Genomic DNA, 27,593 nt, shown 5'->3' with positions numbered 1-27,593 from the left:
CCTGGGTGTGAATCAGCTATATGATCATCGGGTAAGTTTAATATTGAAAAATGTTATTTTCATTAGTAAAATAAATTTTTGAATATACTTACCCGATGATGATAAATTAAAGGACCCACCCTTCCTCCCCAATAGAGACCCAGTGGACAGAGGAGAAAATTGGTTCTATGTTGACATCGAGTACTTGAGTACCTACTTGACAGATGGCGCTGTTGATGTACACCCCCACCTTTATAGCGATCGCTGGCGTATTCCGCCCGTAGGTTTTTTCTGTCGGGCAGCAGAGCTGACAGCTATATGATCATCGGGTAAGTATATTAAAAAATTTATTTTACTAAGGAAAATAACATTTTTCATTATTATGCCAAGTAAAAGGCCATACACAGTACTAGATGGCTCGAGTCTTAGCTTCCTTTTATTTGGGGGATTATATATGTACTGTTTTAGGATGCCTAATGAAATGCATTAATAATCAGTCAACTGTAATGGAAGGAAAAAATACAAAACAATGTCATTTTAATTTATTCAGCAAACACTATACCCTATAATATATGTACAGTAGTTATTTTTTGTTGCTGACTGTAGTCATGTCCGCTGATATTGACTGCATGAATTACAGAACCCTATTGGGATTCAGATATAAAATTTTATACTCAGAACAGTCACCTTGAAGAAACGTGTAAGCAAACTACTTTCCTTCTTTAATAAATGAATTAAATTAGATTAAAAATATACATTTTATTAAACTTTTACAGTACTTTTGTTTGTAGAAAGTGACCAATTGGTATTTGCACAATTCACAAACCACCTTCTTACAGGAGACAATCACTTTGGAATTTCTTAAATTATATAACTTTAGCAGTATAATTCATTTATCTTTAGAAATTTATTACAAATACCATTTAGTAGCATATTGAGACTTTTCTCGATTGCAATAAATCCTGGGTGAAGGGGATTTCCACAGTCCCATAGCTTGTCGTAAGATTGTCGATTTTTAATTTGGCACTGGCGAAAGTAGTGATTTGTTATAGGTATGTTGCTATCCCAGATTATTGCATTAGACTTAGAAAAAATTGAGGTGATGATTTGGTTATAGATTTGAACGTTTTCATTGGAATATATTCCTTTGTACTTGGGAAATATTGCTGTTTCCTGTAAAGAAGAAAAGATCTTTATTTTTCATCAGAAGGACAAACAATAAGATAATTATTACTTTCATTGTTATTATTCTTATTCTTCTTTTTATTATTATTATTATTATTATTATTATTATTATTATTATTATTATTATTATTAATGAGATGAACTTACACAAAATATCCAAAGCTTTTTATTTGTTTATGTTTTTGGGTACCTGGAGTGTCATTTTAAAAGGTTCAAGAATAGTTAAGTACATACATCTCTTACTGTTGCAAAAGGACTCATAAGAAAATCAAAACATTAAAAAAAGAAAATGCTTTGAATTTTTCAATATTAAACTTAGCCGGTGATCATATAGCTGTCAGCTCTGCTGCCCGACAGAAAAACCTAAGGACAAAATACGCCAGCGATCGCTATACAGGTGGGGGTGTACATCAACAGCGCCATCTGTCGAGCAGGTACTCAAGTACTCCATGTCAACACAGAACCAATTTTCTCTCTGTCGTGCCACTGGCAAGACCTACTAAATACGCTGTTACTAACTGGATTTGTTTTCATAACTATTTGGTGAAGTACACTATTCCAGTTTTGAGCTTTCGTTATGCAGGGGTTTTATCTTCATCTCAAAACTTGAACTCGTTTTGGATAAATTTAATTATGGTGACAAAGAGAGTATGGACTCTCTTTCACTTTTAAATGGCCGACCCTTCCCTTAGACGGAAGTGTGTTTAGGTTTTTAGTAATTTTGCTTAACACGTTATAGATCTATATATTTTATATCTCTCCGCCTTTATTAGGCCTCTTCGATTAACTTTCCATTTATTATAAACATATAAAAATAAATTTTTATGTTTTGTTTATATGCGACCTTTCCTGATAGTAGGCGGTCCTAACTTGGAACCGAAGTTAATCAACGTTGAGCCCGTTATATCGTATTTAGCCTTTAAAGAATTTAAAACTTTTTAATTTTAATGTTTTATGAAAGAATTTCTTTGATAGTCTCGTACTGTTTTCAAAGATGAACTAACGTTTAGTTTTTTAGACTACGCAGTTGTTGACGTTCAGGACGTTCAACATGCGCTCTATCGTTACGATAGAGAGAGAGTGTATCACGGTTTCACTTTGCAGTAAGAGTAAATCGATTCTGACGTTTCGTTCATTCTTTCTTAGCTTAAATGGTTTAAATTCTAAATTAAAGGAACTTTTTATTTGGAAAACCTTTCAGTTTTTTTGACGATATATAATTAGGCTCTTCTCTCAGGTGCGAAATCAAGAGAGAAAGAGAGAGAGAGATAGAGACGGAGGGAGAGAGAGGAGAAAAAAACGTTCCGTTCAAGCGGGTAACGTTGTTGTCGTGTTACTCTCCTCCCTAGTCGCTGTACGGGGAAGAAGGTAAAACGTTTCTAGGGTTTTATTCTTGTCCCCAGGCTATGTGCGGTGAGAGATTGTAAACGTAGTTTATTTTAACTAGTGTTTAGTCTCTTTTCCAGCCACTGAATTCTTTATCTTTATATATGTTTTCTGTTTATGCTAGTATTAATTTCGATTTCAGTGAAATAAGTGCAAAACAGAAAATCGAAGTGATAAAGTGATATGCGCAAGTGTTACAGTGTTGCGTCCGAGGGTTCGTCTGTTCGTGCCTGTCGTTCACCTAGTCCGGGACCTCTTGCAAGCTCCCAAGCCCAGGGGAGAAGTAATGTCGAACGACTTATGGGTTCGTCAGGCTTTGATCAACGAACAGACGTTTTCCCTCCGTGGTTTCGGGCGTATCTACCCAAGATCGCCCCACCCACACAAAGACGAGAGAGCCCATTTACTTCTCGTCTGCGGAAGAGGTTTCTCGTAAGAAACCTTGGACCAAGGTCTCGCAGCTTATTGAGCGCAAGTCGGTCCCTTCCGCGCAAGTCCAACGGCCCAGGTGTAGCCACTGGGTCAGTTCGCACTCGCTGCAGTCTTCCGATGACTGCACACCTCCTAAGAGAGGCAAAGTGGTACCGCAACAGGCAGTAACACCGTCTGTTGCCGCACCTGCTGCTGTAGACCCTAAGTGGTCTTTGCTACAGTCTATGCAGACACAGTTAGCATCTTTTATGCTGGAGTATTGTGCGGAGAAGGTTGACGCTGCACCCGTTAGCCTACAACCAACCACGGTTGTGCGTACAGTAGACGCTGACGCTACCTGCTCCCGCACTCCGCCTGTGAGAGTTCCACCTCCCATGCGTAGTGTACCCTGCCAGCCGCACGTTGACGTTCACAGACGCACGCTACCCTCCGTTGACGTTCGCGAGTTGCCACAACAACAGGAGGGTGGAGTTAAGTTGCTTTGTTTTGACACTGTGCGTCAACCTCCGCAACCCACTGTGGTTACCGCTACTCGCCCGCAGCAGACTAGTCAGTCAGGAGTAGAGGCTTTGCTTCCCCACACAGCTATGGTTGTTGCCAGCTCACAGACTGTCTAGCAGTTACATGACGTTGCCTTCTGGTCTGCTACTAATGCACCAGTGCTGTATGTCCTCACGCACCTGTTGTGGTTGACAGTTCAGTTTTTGACAGTTCACAGACTGTCAAGCAGTTACATAACGTTGCCTTCTGGTCTGCTGCTAATGCACCAGTGAGACCCTCACTGAGATACCTAGCTTTTCTCGGACAAGGTTCCTGTAGATGAGAAAGTGCTGTTCTCCCTCCTACTGATATTCCTTTGAGGACTCTGTCATTTGGAGAGGAGCCTTAAGCTGCTTAGCCTCCTATGGACTTTAATTAAATCATGATGATTTTTTAAGGATCTTCGTCCGGATCTTGTAACTGCTGCTCCTCGTTCGCCTCACGTCAGAACTTACACTAGGCCTAGCTACTTCGAAGCCGTTGTTGTTAAGCTAGTGCTCTCTCGCTCTCCTAGAGAGCGTTACGTTGGCTAGGCGACTGGTTTTTGCACCAGGAGGAGTTTTAGGGATACAGCCTTTGATTTCCCTTCTTTTAAACTGGCTTATAGAGCGAGAGTCTGATAGGACACGAGAGAAGTTCTCGGCTTGGGAGTTCATGCCTCTGCCCAGGTAGACTTCTCAATTCTGATAGATTCGCCCTGGCGCCTAGCCAGGAGACGCTCCAGTTGTTTACAGGTCAACTTCTCAACTTTTGTCGAGCCTTTGAAGTTTTGCTGTACTATTATGCACACATAACAAGGCTTCCAGGGATGGTAAATGGTTCCGCCTCAGTCGCTAACCCCGTCTGTTGCCACACCTGCTCCCGTAGACCCTAAATGGGCTTTGCTGCAAGACATGCAGTCCAAGCTTGTGTCCTTGATAGAGGACTTAAATACGGAGAAGAACCTTCTGGCCAACAACCTTCCTACCGGTTGGTTGTGCGCCCTGTTGACGCTGAGGTATCCTACTCGCGTCTGCCAGTTGAGGTGGTTCCTCCACCGATGCGACCCAGTGTGGGTTGCCAGTCGCACGTTGACGTTAAGCGACGCTCGGAGGTGGTTGTTGACGTTCAGTGTGTCACTAGGAAGACGTTCAACAACCAGCAGAGGTGACTTGTTGTGACGCAGTGCGTCAACCTCAGCAACCCGGTAGGGTGTTGACTGCACAACCCAGACAGTCTAGACAGTTTCGGGTTGACGCTGTACTTCCTCGCGCATCCATGGTTGTTGACAGTTCACAGACTGTGCAGCAGTGCCATGATATTGCGTCCGGCTCCGTCACGCATCCACCAGTGCGACCGGATTCAGCGAGTCAGACGTTGCCCACTCCGTTGCCGTTTCCTCATCAGTTTCAGATGAGGAACCCTCTGATGAGGACGTTGCTGAACAAGACGATCAACCCCCAGCCCTGCTATCCATCCAGAAGATGGTGAAGAAGGAACGCTGCCCAGTCAGGCTGTGGATGAGTCTGTAGGGACACTGTCATCCGTGGATCAATTTGTGTCACTAGGAAGACTACACCTCCGTCCTCTTCTATACCATCTAGCTTTTCACTGGAAAAAGGACAAGACGCTAGAAGCGGTCTCGATCCCGGTTTCCGGAAAGATAAAGTCTGGTCTGACTTGGTGAAAGGACTATATCAACCTTAGAGAGGGTCTTCCCCTGACTGTTCAGACTCCCAACCACGTTCTCTTCTCGGACGCATCGGACGTAGGCTGGGGTGCGACATTAGACGGTAGGGAATGCTCGGGATTATGGAACTCGAGTCAAAGGATAATGCATTTCAACTGCAAGAAGCTACTGGCAGTACGTCTGACCTGGAAAAGCTTCAGGTCTCTCCTTCAAGGCAAAGTGGTGGAGGTGAACTCAGACAACACCACGGCTTTGGCGTACATCTCCAAGCAAGGAGGGACCTACTCTCTGACATGGTACGAGATCGCAAGGGACCTCCTCACCTGGTCAAAAGGTCTAGACATTTCACTAGTAACGAGGTTCATCCAAGGCGACTTGAATGTCATGGCAGATTGTCTCAGTCGGAAGGGACAAATATTCCAACAGAATGGACCCTCCACAAGGATGTATGCAAGAGACTTTGGGCCACCTGGGGCCAGCCAACCATAGATCTCTTCGCAACCTCGATGACCAAGAGGCTCCCAATATTTTGCTCACCAATCCCGGACCCAGCAGCAGTTCATATAGATGCCTTTCTACTAGATTGGTCACATCTAGATCTATATGCATTCCCTCCGTTCAAGATTGTCAACAAGGTACTGCAGAAGTTCGCCTCTCACGAAGGGACAAGGTTGACGCTAGTTGCTTCCCTCTGGCCCGCGAGAGAATGGCTCACCGAGGTACTTCGATGGCTAGTAGACGTTCCCAGAACACTTCCCCTAAGGGTGGACCTTCTACGTCAGCCACGCGTAAAGAAGGTACACCAAGGCCTCCACGCTCTTCGTCTGACTGCCTTCAGACTATCGAAAGACTCTCGAGAGCTAGAGGCTTTTCGAAGGAGGCAACCAGAGCGATTGCTAGAGCAAGGAGAACATCCACCCTTAGAGTCTACCAATCGAAGTGGGAAATCTTCCGAAACTGGTGCAAGTCAGTATCCGTATCCTCGACCAGTACCTCTGTAACTCAAATAGCTGACTTTCTCTTATATCTGAGGAAAGAACGATCTCTTTCAGCTCCCACTATCAAGGGTTACAGAAGCATGTTGACATCAGCCTTCCGTCACAGAGGCTTAGATCTTTCCAACAATAAAGATCTACAGGACCTCCTTAAGTCTTTTGAGACTACAAAGGAGCGTCGTTTGGTTACACCTGGTTGGAATTTAGACGTGGTACTAAGATTCCTTACGTCAGACAGGTTCGAACTGCTACAATCAGCCTCCCTGAAAGATCTCACCTTTGAGACTCTTTTCCTGATATGCTTAGCCACAGCTAAAAGAGTCAGTGAGATTCATGCCTTCAGCAAGAACATCGGATTCTCATCCGAAACGGCTACATGTTCTACAACTTGGTTTTCTAGCCAAACACGAGCTGCCTTCTCGGCCTTGACCAATATCGTTCGATATTCCAAACTTATCGTATGGTTGGAAATGAACTAGTAAGAGTCTTATGTCCTGTAAGAGCTCTTAAGTTCTATTTAAAAACCTTTACGAGGCCCGTCTGAAGCTTTATGGTGTTCAGTTAAGAATCCATCTTCGCCTATGTCTAAGAATGCTTTATCCTATTTTATCAGACTGTTAATACGAGAAGCTCATTCCCATCTGAATGAGGAAGACCAAGCTTTGCTGAAGGTAAGGACACACGAAGTTAGAGCTGTCGCAACTTCCGTGGTCTTTAAACAAAATAGATCTCTGCAAAGTATATTCGACGCAACCTATTGGAAAAGCAAATCAGTGTTCGCGTCTTTTTATCTTAAGAATGTCCAGTCTCTTTACGAGAACTGCTACACTCTGGGACCATTCGTAGCAACGAGTGCAGTAGTGGGTGAGGGCTCAACCACTACAATTCCCTAATTTCATAACCTTTTTTAATCTTTCTCTTGAAATGTTTTATTATTGTTTTTGGGTTGTCCGGAAGGCTAAGAAGCCTTTCGCATCCTACTTGATTTGGCGGGTGGTCAAAGTCATTTCTTGAGAAGCGCCTAGATTAGAGGTTTTGATGAGGACCTTTAGTATGGGTTGCAACCCTTCATACTTCAGCTCCTAGGAGTCGCTCAGCATCCTATGAGGATCGCGAGGCTCAGTAAGGAAGACGTACTTAAAAAGGCAGAGTAATTGTTCAAGTCGACTTCCTTACCAGGTACTTATTGATTTTATGTTTGTTATTTTGAATAACTGCTAAAATGAAATACAAAATACTTAGCTCTTAATGTAACACATAATGCTGGTCTCTACCCACCCCCCTGGGTGTGAATCAGCTATATGATCACCGGCTAAGTTTAATATTGAAAAATGTTATTTTCATTAGTAAAATAAATTTTTGAATATACTTACCCGGTGATCATAAATTAAAGGACCCTCCCTTCCTCCCCAATAGAGACCCAGTGGGCAGAGGAGAAAATTGGTTCTGTGTTGACATGGAGTACTTGAGTACCTGCTCGACAGATGGCGTTGTTGATGTACACCCCCACCTGTATAGCGATCGCTGGCGTATTTTGTCCTTAGGTTTTTCTGTCGGGCAGCAGAGCTGACAGCTATATGATCACCGGGTAAGTATATTCAAAAATTTATTTTACTAATGAAAATAACATATTTTATGCATTGTTGAAATTTCAGCAAGGAATCTCTATTACTGTACTGCTATTGTTTTGGTTATTATAAATGTTATTGTAGTTTTTATTAATATTATTATAAATCACTTATATTATGAGTCTAAAAATATGTGAGCAAATTCACATTAATGCTTTTGTAAAATCTACTGAAAATTAAAGTACAGAAAACGCTTTTCAGAAATTGCTCGATCCTCATTTTCAATTTGATTGAAAAGGAGAATTGAACAGGTTCTAAAGAGTTCTCCATGTATTTTGATTTTTTCAATATTAAACTTACCCGATGATCATATAGCTGTCAGCTCTGCTGCTCGACAGAAAAAACCTACGGGCGGAATACGCCAGCGATCGCTATACAGGTGGGGGTGTACATCAACAGCGCCATCTGTCGAGCAGGTACTCAAGTACTCGATGTCAACACAGAACCAATTTTCTCTCTGTCGTGCCACCGGCAAGACCTACTGAATACGCTCTTGTTTTCTGGATTGATTTTCACGTTATTTGGTGAAGTATTCATTTCTGGTTATTAGCTATCGCTGTGCAGAAGTTATCTTCAATACTTCCTTGCATTCTTTTTTTGATTTTGGATTATTTGTTGACGACTTGGATAGATTTTGAATTCCCCCCTTTGACTAATTCAAGATGTCTGACCCTTCTCAAGTCCCCAAGTACAGGAAATGTAGCGCTAGGGACTGTTCAAGGCGTCTTCCGAAGGCCTCTATCGATCCGCACACCGTTTGTTCCAATTGTAGGGGTAAAGCCTGTCAATTGGAAGAGCGATGTGAGGAATGCGTTGGGCTTTCGGAATTCGGGTTTCAAGAATTCCTGAAATATGCACGTAGGCTAGAGAAGGATAGGATCAGGAGGAGTTCGTCTCGCTCAATTGATTTTTCCTCTCCCCATGCCCCTCAACCTATTCCTTCCCCTGTAGTGGTTGCACCCGACCCCCCTGCTAGCTCTCATCAACCTTCAATGGCAGATATGATGCGTGCCATCCAGGCTCTAGGTGAGAGAGTCGAGTCATTAGCGAATGACCGCAATCAACTCATGGCTGACGTCAGAGAGTTGAAAGGTAAAAGTGCAGTGGGAAGTGAAGTGAGTGTCAGTGCAGTGAAAAGTGTCAGTGTTACGCATGAGGGTGCGTCTGTTCGTGCCTGTCGTCCTCCCAGTCCGGGACCTCTTGCAAGCTCCCAAGCCCAGGGGAGAAGCAATGTCGTACGACCAAAGGGTTCGACAGGCTTTAATCAGCGGACAGACGTACCCTCCGTGGTTTCGGACGTATCTTACCTAGATCGTCCCACCCACAAGAAGACGAGTGAGCCCATTCATTCCTCGTCTGCGGAAGAGGTTTCTCGACAGAAACGATGGACCAAGGTCTCACGGCCTCTTAAACGTAAGGTCCCTTCCGAGCTAGTCCAACGGCCCAGGTGTAGCCACTGGGTCAGTATGGACTCGCTGCAGTCCTCCGACGACTGCACACCTCCTAAGAGAGGCAAAGTGGTACCGCAACAGGCAGTAACTCCGTCTGTTGCCGCACCCGCTGTTTTAGACCCTCAGTCACATCGGACAGTAACTCCGTCTGTTGCCGCTTTTGTAGGCCCTAAGTGGTCTTTGCTGCAGTCTATGCAGACTCAGTTAGCTGCTGTTATGCAGGAGTTTCGTGCGGAGAAGGTTGCCGCTGCACCCGTTAGCCCATAACCTGCCACGGTTGTGCGCCCAGCAGACGCTGAGGCTGCCTGCTCCCACACGCCAGCTGTGAGAGCTCCTCCACCCATGCGCAGTCGACCCTGCCAGACGCATGCTGACGTTCACAGACGCACGGAACCCTCCGTTGCCGTGCGTGAGCTACCACAACAACAGGAGGGTGGAGTTAGGCTGCCGTGTTTTGACGCGGTGCGTCAGCCTCCGCAACCCACGGTGGTCTCCGCTATCCTTCCACAGTCGGGAGTAGACTCTTTGCGCACCCACTCAGCTTTGGTTGTTGCCAGTTCTCAGACTGACCAACAGTGGCATGATGTTGGGTCCAGTGCAGCCACGCATGCACCCGTGCTGCCGGACTCAGCCGTCCAGCCCACTCCGTTGCCTCTTCCTCCTCAACATTCAGACGATGGTATCTCTGATGATGACGAAGCTGCACATCTTGACGACCAACACTCGGACATCGAAGAACCCAAGACCTCGCCTCCCTCCTTAGACTTTAGGAAAGTGCTTGCGCTGTTCAAGGATTTATATCCGGATCAGTTTGTGTCTGCAGCACCACGCTCGCCTCCCTCTGAGTTCGCTTTAGGCATGCAGTCAGCAGCACCTGCCTTTACGAAGCTCGTACTCGCTCGCTCGTCCAAGAGAGCTTTAAGGGTACTGGGAGAGTGGTTGCAGTCCAAGAAGCAACTTGGGAAGACATCCTTCATGTTTCCTCCGGTCAAGCTTGCTTCCAGATCTAGCGTCTGGTATGCCACGGGAGAAGTTCTCGGCTTAGGAGTTCCTGCCTCTGCCCAGGGCGACTTCTCAAGTCTGGTAGACTCTCCCCGTAGGCTGGCTATGAGACGCTCCAAGATATGCTGGACTCCTTCGGATATGGACCATCTTCTGAAGGGAGTTTTCCGCGCATTCGAAGTCTTTAACTTCTTGGACTGGTGTTTGGGAGCGTTGAGCAGGAAGACCTCCCCTTCTGATAAGGAAACTTCCATGCTCATCATGTCCTGCATGGACAAAGCCATACGGGATGGTTCTAGTGAGCTTGCGGCTTCTTTCGTGTCTGGGGTTCTCAAGAAGCGGGATCACCTTTGCTCCTTCTTGTCAGCTGGAGTCACCCCATGTCAAAAGTCGGAGCTTATGTTTGCTCCACTCTCGAAGTGTCTCTTCCCTGAAGAGTTGATCAAGGAGATTGCTGCCTCCTTGATCCAGAAAGACACCCATGACCTGGTGGCGTCATCCGCACGCAAAACCACCCCTTTGCCCTCCGTACCTAGACCTAGGATGGACACTCCAGCGTCAAGGTTCATTCCGCCCTTTCGTGGCAGAGCCTCCAGCAGAGGAGGTGCTCGTGCCGGAAGTCAACGTGGGAGTAAGAAGAAGGGTTCCAAGTCCTCTAGAGGCAGAGTCTGACTGCCACCTTCTTCAGACAGCAGTGGGAGCCAGGCTCAAGAACTACTGGCAGGCCTGGGAGAACAGGGGCGCAGACGCACAGTCTGTGAAGTTACTCAGGGAGGGGTACAAGATTCCATTCTTACGCAAGCCCCCTCTAGCAACAACTCCCATCGACCTCTCTCCCAGGTACAGAGAGGAGGACAAGAGACTAGCTTTACAGCAAGAGGTGTCTCTCTTACTACAAAAGGGAGCGGTAGTCATAGTCCGGGACCATCAATCCCCGGGCTTCTACAACCGCCTCTTCTTAGTGCCGAAGAAGACAGGAGGGTGGAGACCGGTGCTAGACGTCAGTTCTCTGAATGTCTTTGTCACAAAGCAGACGTTCACCATGGAGACGACAAAGTCGGTTCTAGCATCGGTCAGGAAGGAAGACTGGATGGTCTCGTTAGACCTAAAGGACGCTTACTTTCACGTCCCCATCCACCCAGATTCCCAACCTTTGCTAAGGTTCGTTTTCGGGAAGGTTGTATACCAGTTCCAAGCCCTGTGCTTTGGCCTAAGCACGGCACCTCTAGTTTTTACCAAACTGATGAGGAATATTGCCAAATTCCTGCATTTGGCAAACATCAGAGCCTCCCTCTATTTGGACGACTGGCTTTTAAGAGTTGCGTCAAGTCGTCGGTGTCTGGAGAATCTACAGTGGACTCTAGATCTGACCAAGGAATTGGGTCTCCTGGTCAATATAGAAAAGTCCCAACTCGTCCCATCCCAAACTATAGTATACCTAGGAATGGAGATTCAGAGTCAAGCTTTTCGGGCTTTTCCGTCGGCCCCCAGAATCAGTCAAGCCCAAGAATGCATCCAGTCCATGCTGAAGAAGGACCGATGTTCAGTCAGACAGTGGATGAGTCTGATAGGGACGCTTTCATCACTGGACCAGTTCATCGCGTTAGGGAGACTCCACCTCCGCCCCCTTCAATTTCACTTAGCTGCTCACTGGAGAAAGGACAAGACGCTAGAAGCGGTCTCGGTTCCTATTTCCGAGAAGATGAAGTCGTCACTGACTTGGTGGAAGAACAACATTCTCCTCAGGGAGGGTCTGCCACTGGCTGTTCAGACCCCCGACCACCTTCTCTTCTCGGACGCATCGGACACGGGCTGGGGTGCGACGTTGGACGGTCGGGAATGCTCGGGCACGTGGAATGCGGTTCAAAGCGAGTTGCACATCAACTGCAAGGAGCTACTGGCAGTTCATCTGGCCTTGAGAAGCTTCAAGTCCCTCCTTCTAGGCAAGGTGGTGGAGGTGAACTCCGACAACACCACAGCCCTGGCGTACATCTCCAAGCAAGGAGGGACTCATTCGATGATGTTGTACGAGATGGCAAGGGACCTCCTCACCTGGTCAAGTGATCGAAACATATCCCTAGTAACGAGGTTCATTCAAGGCGACATGAATGTCATGGCAGACCGCCTCAGCCGGAAGGGTCAAATCATCCCAACAGAGTGGACCCTTCACAAGAATGTATGCAACAGACTATGGGCATTGTGGGGCCAGCCCACCATAGATCTGTTCGCAACCTCGATGACCAAGAGGCTCCCAATTTATTGTTCACCGATTCCGGACCCAGCAGCAGTTCACATAGATGCCTTTCTTCTGGATTGGTCCCATCTAGACCTTTATGCGTTCCCCCCGTTCAAGATTGTCAACAGAGTACTGCAGAAGTTCGCCTCTCACGAAGGGACAAGGTTGACGTTGGTTGCTCCCCTCTGGCCCGCGAGAGAATGGTTCACCGAGGTACTGCAATGGCTAGTAGACGTTCCCAGAACACTTCCTCTAAGAGTGGACCTTCTGCGTCAGCCGCATGTAAAGAAGGTACACCCAAGCCTCCACGCTCTTCGTCTGACTGCCTTCAGACTATCGAAAGACTCTCGAGAGCTAGAGGCTTTTCGAAGGAGGCAGCCAGAGCGATTGCTAGAGCTAGGAGGACATCCACTCTCAAAGTCTACCAGTCGAAGTGGGAAGTCTTACGAAGCTGGTGCAAGTCCAAATCAGTATCCTCAACCAGTACCTCTGTAACTCAGATAGCTGACTTCCTTTTATACCTAAAGAAGGAAAGATCCCTTTCAGCTCCCACAATCAAGGGTTACAGAAGCATGTTGGCAGCAGTCTTCCGTCACAGAGGCTTAGATCTTTCCAACAACAAAGATCTACAGGACCTCCTTAAGTCTTTTGAGACCTCGAAGGAGCGTCGGTTGGCCACACCAGGTTGGAACTTAGACGTGGTACTAAGGTTCCTTATGTCAGCAAGGTTCGAACCACTTCAATCAGCCTCTTTAAAAGATCTCACGTTGAAAACTCTTTTCCTCGTCTGCTTAGCAACAGCTAGAAGAGTCAGTGAGATACACGCCTTCAGCAGGAACATTGGATTTACATCTGAAACGGCTACATGTTCCTTACAGCTTGGTTTCTTAGCCAAAAACGAACTTCCTTCTCGTCCTTGGCCCAAATCGTTCGATATTCCAAGCCTTGCTAATTTGGTTGGAAATGAACAAGAAAGAGTACTATGCCCGGTAAGAGCTCTTAAGTACTATTTGAAACGGACTAAGCCATTACGTGGACAATCAGAAGCTTTATGGTGCGCCATTAAGAAACCTTCTTTACCAATGTCGAAGAATGCAGTTTCTTATTATATCAGACTTTTAATTCGAGAAGCTCATTCCCATCTGAATGAGGAGGACCATGCTTTGCTGAAGGTAAGGACACATTAAGTTAGAGCTGTCGCAACTTCAGTGGCCTTCAAACAAAACAGATCTCTGCAGAGTGTAATGGATGCAACCTATTGGAGAAGCAAGTCAGTGTTCGCATCATTTTACCTTAAAGATGTCCAGTCTCTTTACGAGAACTGCTACACCCTGGGACCATTCGTAGCAGCGAGTGCAGTAGTGGGTGAGGGCTCAGCCACTACATTCCCATAATCCCATAACCTTTTTAATCTTTCTCTTGAAATGCTTTTTATTGTTGTTATTTGGGTTGTCCGGAAGGCTAAGAAGCCTTTCGCATCCTGGTTGATTTGGCGGGTGGTCAAATTCTTTCTTGAGAAGCGCCTAGATTAGAGGTTTTGATGAGGTCCTTTAGTATGGGTTGCAGCCCTTCATACTTCAGCTCCTAGGAGTCGCTCAGCATCCTGTGAGGATCGCGAGGCTCAGTAAGGAAGACGTACTTAAAAAGGCAGAGTAATTGTTCAAGTCGACTTCCTTACCAGGTACTTATTAATTTTATGTTTGTTATTTTGAATAACTGCTAAAATGAAATACGGAATACTTAGCTCTTAATGTTAACATATATGCTGGTCTCTACCCACCCCCCTGGGTGTGAATCAGCTATATGATCATCGGGTAAGTTTAATATTGAAAAATGTTATTTTCATTAGTAAAATAAATTTTTGAATATACTTACCCGATGATCATAAATTAAAGGACCCACCCTTCCTCCCCAATAGAGACCCAGTGGACCGAGGAGAAAATTGGTTCTGTGTTGACATGGAGTACTTGAGTACCTGCTCGACAGATGGCGCTGTTGATGTACACCCCCACCTGTATAGCGATCGCTGGCGTATTCCGCCCGTAGGTTTTTTCTGTCGGGCAGCAGAGCTGACAGCTATATGATCATCGGGTAAGTATATTCAAAAATTTATTTTACTAATGAAAATAACATATTGATACACTTTGCAGAAATATTGATAAATATTTGTCTCTCTATTATCATTATCATTAAACAATTTTGCTAACTTGCATAGATTGCCACAGTATGGAAGCCTGTGTGATTGAAATAAAAACTAAAAAGAAAATAAGCATGCATTAACTTTAGGCGTCGTGAATACAGTACTATTAACCAACAGTACTGTAATCTGAAAAAAATAGAGATACAGTTTGATTCTCTTCTTCACATTTGTAATTTGAAATTCTGGATAATTTATAGTTGAAATAATTTCTTCAAGCATTGACTGTAAATTGATTTTTCTTATTGTTAGGTGAAGATGTAATACAGTACAGTATTGTATCAATAAATTTGTCTATCCGAGAACCAGTTTTCTACCTTGGTGTGATAATTTTACATTTACCTGTACAGGGTCGAGTAATTGAATGATGGTGTTTATAGAACTTGCTATGTTTTCTATTTGCGGGTATAATTTTTCCATGTGCATCTGAAAACTTGAAGCTGCAGATTGTAGTCCACTTGTATGGTATGCGTGAATTGATTGTCTCATCCAGTGCAGGCCACTCCCTTCAAAGGAAAAATTGTAAAGGTTAATTAATTACTTTATAGGACACATGTAGCCTTTCATTTGATGGGTTTTATCTAAGATATGAGAATATTTTGATGCACTTCATTCATTATAAACAAAACTCGTGTGTGGATAGAATTCTAAAGTGAAAGATATATGTAAGTAGTAAACCATAAACCATAGGTACAGTACAATTATCCCATGTATGCTCGCTCATAATTGAGCTCTTTTGAGTGTGAGCCAGTGCTCATTGGTGCTCATATAGAATTAGGAGAGGGGGCAGAAAACGGGTGGATCGATGACTTGATTTTAAGGGATTTACTTGATACAGTTATAGGTTTTTTTGTGTTTTTATTTAAATGCAATCTTAAATCATTAATAACTTTTATTCCACTTTATTTAAAACATTAATATTCTTTTACTGCATGTTTACATGGGGGTAGACATTGATAGGCCACAATTTTAGGGTACCTTAGGCTAGCTTAGGTTACTTAACTCTGTTCACACTTTGACCTACTCCACACCCTCCTTGAAGCTGTTATTGCAGATACAGGGAAGTGGGAAGGATGACTGTATTAGAAAAATTTAATACATTTAACATATTTGGATTAGAAAAGATTAGGAAAAAAATTGGGCATTAAGTGTTATAATAGAATACGTTTCATATGGAAAAAATCCTTAATTATAAACCACCTGACACCCTTTGGGGTATGTTTGGCTATGCAACACTTCACATTGAGGGCATCTGTATTGATTATTTTTCTAAATGTATATCTCTAAGTTATGCCTTCTGAGTAGTATTTTCCAAGTAGGTTTAAGCCTTACTCTAAGGAATAAACAAAGAAATTTTTAGCTCTTGTTTTAGTTTCTCTATGTGGGTATTAGGGCTTGTATCATTCTGCCTTTTCAAATAGGTTTGCAGCTTGGTGTATAATTATGATCATGATTGCTTCTGTGAGCATCACACAACATAAGGAATGTAAGGTAATTTTGACTGCTTGATTAACCTCATAGCATAGGGAGAATTGGTTGTTGCATATTTATTCTCAAAAAGTAAAAGCTATTATAAGGAATTTTTTTTACTTTAAAGAGTGAATTTCACTCTCGAACAATCTGCCCTAATATCTGTCATTGTTTATAATTGAGGGACAACTGGGAAGTCTAATATTTGGAAAATCTTACTTATATCAAGGTGTCATTCAAACTGGTCTATGTAAAATTTTGCATTGAGAAAACTTGTGGTGTGTTGTATTTTATTTAGCTTTTTTATCAAATTTCTTGTGCTGTTTAGTTAGGGAGAATCTTATGATTGAAATTTTAACCTCAGAACATAATTTTTCAATCTGGGCCTTCTACTAGAATGTATTGTATATAAGGTCCTTGAAGCTGTTTCACTGAACAATTACTTCCTGTAATATATAATTGGCTTAGTTCCCATTTGCTTGGAGATAGATATAAGGGTTGGAAGTGTCTGTCTCTTGATAAATATAGTTATTTTTCTCTTCTAAGTATTTAGATCAAGTTAAATTTAAGGGGTAATTCTCAATGGAGGATTACATATGGAGTTATTTTAGGATTCACTGCATAGGGTTAAATGCATGTGATCTTTAGTTTTAGCATTAAATTCTCAGACCTTCGTATCTTAAGGGTCTTGATGCAATGTTGCTTGGAAATTGAGGCTGAGGAATTTCTTAAAGCTTTGAAAGCATAATTGTTCCGACACTACAAACCTTATGCTATTTATTAAGGATTATCTTTTGGCAAAACTAGAAGACTAGCCATTAAGACTTTTAAGTGAGGTGGCAACTACCCAAACCACTAGTTAGTGAGGGGTAGTGGAGGTTGCTGGCTACCCCTCTCACTCAAACACCAGTAACTTTTTTTTCTTTTGGTTTGAGGAGAACGGGCGTGTCCTCTCTCTGCTCTCAAAAGACTTCTTTTTAGGTGTGCATGTTTCCATCTTCTGTGTTCTCATGCGGACTTGCCCAGGGCCTGAAGGTCACTCTTGAGGCACCATCATGTCCTCAGTCGACACTGACCCCCATTTTTTGTCTCTGACCTCCAGAGGACGTCACTCTGAGCAGGGTAACGCTTGTGAGAAGTGTAGGGAGTGGTCTGCCTCTCAGTGGGAGAGATTTGGGTGTTGCAGAAGAAGAAGTCTAAGAGGGATATTTTTGCCTTCGGGGTCTTCCTCAAGGGTAAAGAAGCCTTGGACATCTTCTCTGACCTCCCCCCCCCACCTGATCTCTTCCCGAAGCTCTTGCTCTTTCGGCCTCTTCTAACAGGAGATCGAGTAGGAGCGTTGACCAGCTTACGCCAAGTCAACCTCGGGGATCCGGGATGTTGCTGCTTCACATCGAGAAGCAACTTCACCCCCACCCTCGGGCAAGTCCTTTTCACTTTCTGATGTGTTGCAGGTTTGGCTGTTGCTGGGTGTGGCTGGGCCTCCCTCCAAGAAGGTTCTCCTGGAACTTCTGCAGCTCGGGGCCCAGAAGAGTCCTTCTCCTGGTTCTTCCGAGGTAGAAGTCCTGTCTCCTGTGATGCTCTAGCTGTCTGTAAGGCCCATCTCTTGCCTTCTCCTACTCTTGCTAGTCCTGTGCGCCGACCAGACCACCGCGCCCACTCGCCTTCCCAACGATGACCTTGTGTTGACGAGGATACCCCACACCACCCTCAGATTTCTTTGTCCTTCAAAGACCTTAATCCTCTACGCGTGCCCAGACCTTCGTCCTCATCCTCTATCTGGAAGCGCTTCAGTTTGCGAGATTGATGATCTTCTTGCTATTCTCTTGCTAGTGATTGCAGTTCTTCTCTTGATTGTCCCTCGCCGGCTCGTGATCAACGCTCTGCAGATCATCGTTCGCTGGCTAATGATCGTCACTCACATGCTGGACGTTCGCTCTCTTTTCTCTGTTCTCCTGCATGTGATCATGCATCACCTCGTGATCGTCGTTCGCCAGCGGGTAATCTTCCACCGCGCTGTTTGCCATCTCACTCTTTTAGATGCTCTCCTTCTCACTGCTTGCCGCTCGCCGACACGTCGTTCACCTGCTCGCCGATCTCCTGCTTGCTGCTTGCTTGAACTTTGCTTGCCGATCGCCAATGTGTTGCTCGCAAACTCATCACTCTCCTGCATGTCACTCGCTAACTCATCGCTTTCCTGCGTGTCGACGCTCACCTGCTTGTTGCTTGCCCACTTGCCACTCACCTGATCATCGATCTCTAGCTTGTGATCGTCATTCGCTAGCCCGTTGAAGGTCTCCAAAACCTGCCATGCCTTCTCCACCACGCTCACCATCTCCCGCGTGTCGATCGCTCACTCACCTGCATAAAGTTGATATTTCCATGTGCGATCTTCAGTCTTTTGTGTGCCATTCACGCACTCCCATGAGCAAGGAAGGTCCGGCACCTCGACAACCCAGCAGAGGTAGCAGCAGCGGTGAGTAACCCACACCATGTGTAACATCACCAGCAGGAGGTGAATGGCCATTCCCTTCCCAGAAGGGTTTAGGGAACCGCCAAACAAGTTTGCTGGTGTTCCCATCTCTCCAGATCGCCCTAAGAAGATCACGTAGGAGGACCTTGAGAGGCCTATGTAGATTGATCAATGTAGGCAACGTTTTCCCCTCAGTTTCAGATACCAAGGCAGCATTCCACAAGGAAGCGATCTCCACCTCCAGGCCTCCGCAAGGATATCCAGGATCTTTCGGCTGTTGGGAAACAGCTATCTTGGTTTGACAACTTGGTCAAAGCCATTAGGCTGGCAGTGGTTGACACAACGTGAGCGCAGAGGTTCGTGCCACCAACACAGTTCCCCACGCAGTAGTCGGGAGAGGCTTCTACACCGAGGATTCCCTAAGAGAAGTCGGTTTCCTTCTCCTTTTCTGTTTTCTCAACGGACTCTATGAGGAGACCTATTTTTAGCAGGGCCCCGGAGCCCCCCATGATTCTCTCACCCATCGGAAGAGCACGTGGAGCTCCAAAGGGGGCTCATGGAATTCAGCAGGACTTCGCCTGGAGGTTACACCAGTCCTGACAACGAAACAGAAGAGGAGGATGATGAAACAGACTCCTCCTCACGCCGACCTTCACCATCCTCGGTCAAGCAGTGGCATAGGATCTCCACAACAGATATCACTTGTGCCTTACTTCAGGCCCTTGCCTATTGAAGCTGTGGCACCGGAGCTATGACTCATCTCCAGACCCTCATAGGAGGACGAGGAACCTTCTGTAAGAGGTTCAGACCTCTACGGAACAGGAGGCACCTTCCAGGCCTTCTTTGCTGTAGGAATGCCTGCCATCTCGTAGAGAGTCTAAGGACATCAAGACGTTTCCCAAGAACTCGAAGGCTCGAGCAGCTCTACTACAAGAGAGCTAGGAGATCTTCACTAGTGGCAGGAGACATCCCTTCAGTTTACTGCCTTGACCCGCCCCAGGCTCCTATGGGTGAGAGCTTGGAGGTGGATGATGACTTGGACTGGGAAGACGACTATCTCCCTAGGGCTGTTAGTCCGAAATTCCATTCGGAAGCTGAGCGAAGAGAGTTAGAATACGCATTCTGGCAAGTCCTAGCCTGCATGAGGGCCATCAATGGGTTGGCTAACCCTGAGAAGGCCCCTCAGGAAGGCAAGTATACGGTCTTGGACCATGTATATGGAACCCGATGACCACCTAAGACCAGTGCAGCCCTGCCCTGGTCTAAGGGTCTGACATCAGCCAGATAGAAGGTGTTTTTCAAATTGCTGGCTCCTCTAGCTCTCTTCAAGCAGGCTCATCCTCTAAACTCCTAATGCCTCCTCTTCATCCAGCAGAGGAGATACTATAAGGTCAAGCACGAGCTCCTTTTGGCTTTGCCTCTAGATCCTTTTGCAGAGGCCCTCTCAAGAGGCATCCCGATCAAGGAGCTTTCTTTCTGGGCTCTCAGCCTTGTTTTCTGTGTCTAGAACCTCAACACAGAGGTGGTGAAGTATGCCATACAGGCTGCTTTGTGGCTTGATTTATGGTTGGGGTAAGTGGGCCACCTTGTTAGAACTGAGGATCGGTCCAGGGAATCTACAAGGAGTTCCTTAAAAACCTTTCTCTTCTCGGGCACTCGCACCTTAGAATTTCTCTCTCACCAGGCTATTAACCTATGGGCGATTATGATTCTCAAGAGGCGGGATGGCGTATTTGAAAGGTTCCACAGACAGGTTCCCAAGTCTGAGATCACTAGACTCAAAAACTCTACCCTTGACAGCTAAACCCTGTTTAAGCCGAAAGAGGTCGAGAGGGCTGCTGAGCAATAGAGGAAGTCCACCAAGGACTCCCTTGTCTACAGAGCCTTTACATCCAGACCCTATGGGCTCCACCACCTCCCAGAAAACAGCCACAATCCACCAGTAGGATGGCAGGGTCCTCTAAAAAGGTGTTGAAGCAGCCCTTTCCTGCCAAAGATCCAAAGGGCTTCAAGCCCTCCAGAGGAGGGAAAAGTGGTAAGGAAAGTAGCAGAGGCCACTCCCGCGGGGGTGACAATCCTCTCACATACCTACCGGAGGGGGGATGCCTACAACGGTGCTAGCAGAGGTGTATGCAGTATGAGGCCAATCCTTGGACAGTCTCTGTGATTTGTTCAGGGTATCACGTCCTGTTCACTCAATCTCTCTCTTCACTGATTCAGGATCCAGTTCCATCGAGCTTTTACGCGAAGGGATCTGCAAAGAAGCTGGCTCTCCTGGCCAAAGTCCAGACCATGTTAGAGAAGGGTACTCTCTAAGAGGTCTTAGACAGTTCCCAGGCTTCTTCAGTCGACTCTTCCTTGTGAAAGGGCGTCTGGAGGCTGGAGACCAGTCATCAATCTCTTGGCTCTGAACAAGTTTGTTCTTCAGACTTCATTCAGGATGGAGACGGGAGACACGGTCATACAAGCATTAAGACCACAGGACTTGACATGCACACTGGATCTCAAAGACGCATAGTTCCAGATCCCAATCCATCTGTTTTCAAGGAAGTATCACTGGATCATGCATGAGAACAGGCAATACCAGTTCAAGGTGCTGTGCTTTGGCCTTTCCACCGGAGGTCTTTATGAGAGCGTTTGCCTTCACATCATCTTTGGCTCACAGGATCTTTATTCATCTCCTAAGATACCTCGACGACTGGCTGATTCCAGGAGACTCGATGGCAACCCTTCTTCAGCACCGAGACTGACTACCCAAGTTTTGTCAAGATCTAGGGATCCTGATAAATCTCGAAGTCTTCCGTGCTTCCCTCTCAAAGACTGGTATACCTGGCTATGTTTATAGACCATATTATAGAAAGTTTTTCCTTCAAACAACAGAGTACTGTACATAGGCTGAGGAAGGTAGCAAGCTCCTTCCTCAGACGCGAAGAGCTTCCAGCCCAACAGCGGTTGTGTCTCCCAGGTCAATTTGCATCCCTGGTCCTTCTAGTACCAAAGGGCCGCCTCAGGATTTGATCTCTCCAATGGCCGCTGAAATCCAGGCGGAGACAGCATCTCCTCTCACAGAGAAAGGCCTTTTGCAACAAGCTGCGAGATGGATGTTTGGATAGATGCGAAGATCCTCGGCATCAGTCTACCAGGCTAAGTGGACTGGCTTCTGTGGTTGGTGTTGTGGAAGGGGTGTCTCTCCCTTCAATGCCACTATTCCAGCAATAGTGGAGTTCCTTGTATACCTTTGGAAGGAATAGCTGCTCTTGGTCTCGGCAATGAAAGGCTACCGCTCAGTCTTAAGCATGGCCATTTAGACTGAAAAGGAGTTGATCTTTCCTCTTCATTAGAGGTGTCTCTCCTCATACAGAGTTATGAGCTCACCTGCCCCCAGTCGGAAGTTAGACCTCCTCCTTGGAACATGGTTCGCGTCCTTCGGTTCCTGAAGGGTGCTCCCTACAAACCATTATGCCAGGCAACAGATTGCCACCTCACTGTGAAGATGGTGTGTTCCCACTAGCTTTGGCTTTGGCCGAGAGAGTTAGTGAACTTCATGGTTTATCCTACGAAATCGTCCATTGAAGGGGATGGGGGGAGGTGACACTCAGTTTTATACTTGAGTTTATTGCTAAGACTCAATATCTAGGAGTAGCGGATCCTAGATTCGGGCGCTTTTGGATTGGGAGTCTTCTTTCTGTAACCGATGATCCATATCAACTGTTACTTTGTCCAGTAAGTAGTTTGAGGTATTACCTTGAATGCACTGCAGCAGCTCAGGGAAGGTCAAGAGGAGTGTCACAAAGAATACCATCTCAATGTGGATTCGTAGGGTCATTGACCATGCAGTGAATCCCGACCCTATCCCTGCTCGTCGACCTAGAGGGGTTCATGACATCAGGATCATAAGCACGTCCCTGGCATTTAAACGTAACTACTCCGTGGCGCAGGTACTACAAGGGGCTGTGTGGAAGCATCAGACGACCTTCACCGCCCACTACCTGTAAGACGTGACCCACAGGAACATGGAAACGTTCTTCATTGGTTCTGTGGTGGCTGCACAATAAGTGGTTTAGAATACCTCAAGCTCCTTGATGGGCAAGTAGCAGATGGTTGAGGGCATAGGTTACCCAGGATTAGTCTAGGATGAATATGTAAGAATGACTGGCTCTTTGTTTCTTTCATTTTCCCCCTCTCTTGGGGAACAGCACCATGGGTCATATGAATGCTGGCTTCACCTATCTGCAGGTAATAACCATTTCCCTTGTGTAACCTAGTATAGTTTTCATACTTGTCTACATCCCTGATACTCATGTGTATTAGGAAACGTCTATGTTTGATAACATTCCTATTTAGCTCAGAATATTCTTTCCTACTTTTCACAAGAACACAGGTTGTCAGGCTGCTGTCCGTGCATTGCACGAAGTTTTTAGTGAGATGTCAGGGTTTTTCTTAGTTACATGCCAAGCCTGTACTGGAAAACCCCGGGTCAATGGCCAAGCCAGTGGTCGGACTTTCACCCTCGTAATGGGCAAGTCATCCCTAATAAATTGCGTAAGGTTTGTAGAGTGTTGGAGCAAATGACAAATTTGAAGGTAATTTGTATTTTTCATAATGATACAAACCTGTAGCTATTCATACAATTTGTATCGCCATCACTTATCTCCCATAAGTCCTGTCTGCAATCAAAAAATGACTGATTCACTGGTGTGTGAGCGAGAGGGGTAGCCGGCAACCCCTGTTACCCCTCACTACCCCCACACTAACTAGCAGTTTGAGTAGTTGCCATCTCGCTTAAAAATCTTAATGGCTAGTCTTCCAGCTTCACCAAAAGACAATTGCTAGTAAATAGCTATAGGATTGTATTGTTAGAAAAAATACAAATTACATTCAAATTTATCATGATCTTTGGATGAATTATACTATTAATACTACTACTATATTTGAAAAAAATATTTCATGAAACTTGCTTTTCACAATTTACAAGATGGTTGAAGAAGAGTTTGACAATGAAAGCAACATAGGTGAGTGATTTGATAGATATCTCAACTTTATTTGAAACTGATTGTTTAGCGAGTCAATATTGACAATGGATCAAAGACAGTCAGGTTGACACTTGGTAAAGGTAAGGGCATTTTTTTTTAGATAAGAGAAGAATAAGGATATCAAAATGCAAACATGCATTTTGTAGCATTAGACCTGTAAGTATGGGACTAGGCTGTGATACTACAATGTATGTAGGAATGCTGTACATGTAGTTGTGTATAGTATGATGAACTTACCTAGAAATACAACAAAGGGTCTATCACTTTCATTTGATGCCCATTCTTTCAGTAATTTAGGTAGTCTCTGTAGTTTAGGGTCCCAATAGAATTTTAGATTTACAAAATAGTCCAAATGGTTCACTTCGATGTCTTCATGTAGTTTACCAATTCGCAGACTTTCAGTTAATTCATGAATACTTCTCCATTTTCCCTGAAATTGAAACATTTGCATACGGTAAAAATTTTATTAGTATTGTAAATTTTGTGGAAGGTAGTTCATTCACTAGGCTTCATAACTATAGAAGGTATGACTCCTATTCTACTATTTAGTTAAAACTTGGGGTGATATTTTATTTACCATTCTCTATCATTGAATTGACCGTGGATATCGAGGGAAAACTTATGAACGGATCATAAGAAAAAATTAAAAAACATGAACACTGTAAAAACTTGAATTGTACATTATGATCAATACAGTTTTTATCTTTGTCTATTTAGATATGCAGTGTTGATAGAACTTACAAGTGTTGATGGTTTCTTGTATTTTAATCTGGGTCCACTCAGCAGAGAAACAAATGCGCTGAAGATTTGTCGCACCCTGGAGTCTCCTATTAGTACCCATGTAGTTCTTTTATGTGCAGTTGAATTAGTGCTGCCTTCCAAAGGGAAATTTCTCTCTGTGATTTGTCTGATGAAACATATGAAATTTAAGTGTTACTTGCCATAGACATATTTTTTTTTTCTATTATATATTACAATGTACTCATACAAAATTCTCTAAGAACAACAAATAACTGATTTTGATCTGTTCATTCTGGTGCAAATAAAAAAATCATTACTTATAATTATAGCATTATATTCTTGAAGCTAGAACATCCATTTAATCAATAAAAAGTAATTAAGTAATGACAAGTGGGTGAGGGGATCCGGACACACCTGTCTGACTGAGTCAAGCCTATTTTTTTTCTTTGGTCTCAAGGCAAGTGGATGTATTGCTGGTGCTCTTCCTCACTCCCTTTGTTTTTGCCATTGGATCTTTCCCTTGGACTTATATGGTTTTGGACTTTGCTTGTTTTATAGGTCAGTGGGGATCACCAGTGATTGACGCGTTTGGCAGCCGGCTAAATAGAAAGCTCTTGGTTTTCTTGGTTTTCTGCTCCCCCTTCTTGGTCCCATGGTGGTCAGTCAATGGCACATTTCAGAACACATGGAAGTGACCTAAATGCTTACATTTTTGCTTTATTCAGCCTAATTTACCAATTGATTAATTATGTGTTGACTGCTTCAGGTCTCAGGATTACCCTGTTGACTCCAAATGTACAGTATCCCTATCGCATGCTCTCCTACTCATTAAGTTCCCCATGGCCCATTTCTCTCTCTCAGCTGCATCTTCAAAGTCACCAGGCCATAAAGTCTCTTGGACTTCAGAACTGGAGATGACTTAGCATTTCTTGCTAGGGACCATCTTATTTTGTAGGACATCAAGGGAGACGTCTGGATACCCATGTCAGTCCTCTGCAGCTGTCTACCAGAAAAAGTAGGGTATCTTCTGTGATTGGTGTCATAGGAGGCATGTCTCTTTGGTCATTGCCACTCTTCAGCAGATCGCAGACCTCTTTATCTACCTTTGCCGAGAGAAATCCCTCTCAGTGTTATTGGTAAAAGGCTATTATTAAGACTTGGGGTTTTCAAATTTTAGGTTATAGATCCTTCCTCCTTGTGAGAACTATCCATGCTCATGATGAGATTCCAGCAGTCTTACCCACCCTGGGAACTGGGCCCCAAAGTGGGACATGACACTTGTCTTTAGTGTTCTAACAGTTGCACTCCTCAAATCGATGAGTAGGTCATCTGAGAAGAATATTATCCTTCTACTACCGTTTGAAGGTTAGAGGAAAGCTTCACATTATCTCATCAATTCAGCCACTCAGAGGGATGGGTTTCTGTTTCCTTCATCCTTGTTCCAGACTTTGTAATGAATACACCTAACTGGTTGGCCCGTGATTACAGGTTTGAGTCATTATGTATAGTGATGGTTCTACCATGCTACTTGAAGAGGCCTCATAAACTCTGACATGAGTACTGCAAAATCTTTATAAGGTCTGGTAAAAACAAGACAGAAGTTTCCAAGAACACTGTATCTTTCTGGGCTTGTGAGATGATTGAGTTTAGTCATCATTTGGTAAGGGGGACGATTGCTCAGCTATGGTGAAAGTTCTTAGTGGGGATCATCAGCTTGTCTATAATGTACTTGAACCCCCTTTTGGTTTCTCAGCTGTTAAAAGTGGATGTGAGGAGATGCCAAACCTCCTTCATATCTTTCTTGTACACTTTTACCTTGGATCATTTGGTGGCTTCCTTCTCTTTCTGTGTACAGAAAAGCATCTATTCATAAGTATCATACCAGCTTGAGTATACAGTAGAGGTAAAGTAGAATGAGTGGCTCCTCTGCTTCTTTCTTACTTTCACCTTTTTTTGGGGGGTGTCGCAGCTGTGACCATTATATGCTGGATTGATCATTAGCTGTTGTTATGCTATAAGCCAGAGTACCTGTTCCACATAGACCAGGTCTCTGAATGACTATACAGCACAGTAACAGTATAACCAAACCCTTGAACTTGTACGAGTATAACTCTTTAGTTGATACTTCCTTGTTTATGGGAAACAATGAACGTAGGAGGAGATGATGATGATACTTCCAACACATTCTATCCTCCAGGTGGAGACTGGTTATTCTGTAACCATATATAAAATATTTTTAAGCTTATTACTGTCTTGGGCTGTAGCATCTCATCCTTATGATCACCTGATAAGTAGGTTATTAGATTTGTTTTCCTTTGCTCTTCTTCGGTAACAGAAAGTTTGACACATTGAGGGGGAAAGATCTTTCTTGTTTGGATCATGATGAATTAAGAGAGCAAAAAAAAAAAAAAATATTTGTATAAGAACAAATACAAAAATCTTTTAGGTAATTTTTTTTTCTAGCTACATAAATATGAATCCTTTTAATAGCTTTCCCCCTTTAACTGTCCCTATGAGTCCTGAAGCCAGAGGTCAAAAGTGGTCTTGACACAGTCAAGCAAATGACCGGTTGGACTTGCTCACCCACCTACTGTTACATAACTACCCGGTTAGTGAATGATTGGCTATTCTGTCTTTGAGGAGACAATACTCCTTATCAAAAGGATTCTGATTTGTATAGGTATGAAAAATACAAATTGTTTTTGAAAATTATTATTTTCCCACTACTATCAAAGGGTTGCTTTAAAGAACAAATGAGATGAATCATATCTGGGGGAAATCCATGTTTTAAGCAGTGCAAAGATAAATTACTTGTTTTGCAACACTCATTCATTTACCTTGTGATTTGCTGTGTCTCCTGAATTTTTGTATTGCATCTGAAGAAGTCTTTCTTTGAGTAATTATACATTTGACAACACATGTTTATAGGAAATTCAGTTGGATCTTGTGATTCTCTGTAACATGATTGTTTGAGGACCGGAGGAGTTGTGGAGAATCCTTGCAAAATCAGCACTGCTTGGAAGAATATAAATGTAAAGGCTATTGCTAGTCCACACAGCTTTATAATTTCGTTTGAGGTTCTATGTTTACTTTTCAAGAGCATTGTCCATTTGAAACCTTTATTACTGGTTGCCTGTATTATCTGTTTAATGCTAGAAAGCATTTTTTACCTGTTT

The 27,593-nt window shown here is 44.3% G+C and overlaps 2 protein-coding genes across 4 annotated transcripts in view; one reads left to right on the top strand and one right to left on the bottom strand.

Moving 5' to 3' along the window:
* Positions 1-27,593, top strand: part of Coq8 (ubiquinone biosynthesis protein COQ8, mitochondrial) — a 129,176-nt gene that overhangs the window by 30,173 nt on the left and 71,410 nt on the right. The window lies entirely within an intron of this gene.
* LOC137659749 (N-acetylneuraminate 9-O-acetyltransferase-like) lies at positions 851-27,593 on the bottom strand. Its single transcript, XM_068394561.1, has 5 exons — positions 27,255-27,593; positions 24,418-24,583; positions 23,914-24,106; positions 15,043-15,206; positions 851-1,152 (listed from the first exon to the last, which is right to left on the bottom strand). The coding sequence occupies exons 1-5, from the start codon at positions 27,578-27,580 to the stop codon at positions 856-858; spliced, it is 1,146 nt and encodes a 381-aa protein (XP_068250662.1). The 5' UTR covers positions 27,581-27,593; the 3' UTR covers positions 851-855.

The sequence above is a fragment of the Palaemon carinicauda genome, chromosome 20, assembly GCF_036898095.1.
Source record: "Palaemon carinicauda isolate YSFRI2023 chromosome 20, ASM3689809v2, whole genome shotgun sequence".
Taxonomy (NCBI): Eukaryota; Metazoa; Arthropoda; class Malacostraca; order Decapoda; family Palaemonidae; genus Palaemon; species Palaemon carinicauda.
The sequence above is the reverse complement of the archived record's forward strand: the minus strand, read 5'-3'. Positions and strand labels throughout refer to the sequence as shown.

What these genes read in the sequence shown, in the direction of transcription:
- LOC137659749 (XM_068394561.1), bottom strand. Translation starts at nt 27,580, where the DNA reads ATGCTTTCTAGCATTAAACAGATAATACAGGCAACCAGTAATAAAGGT. An exon ending in ACAAGAAACCATCAACACTT is followed by an intron (nt 24,107 to 24,417) that starts GTAAGTTCTATC and finishes TTTCAATTTCAG; the next exon opens with GGAAAATGGAGAAGTATTCA. An exon ending in AATTACTCGACCCTGTACAG is followed by an intron (nt 1,153 to 15,042) that starts GTAAATGTAAAA and finishes TCTTCTTTACAG; the next exon opens with GAAACAGCAATATTTCCCAA.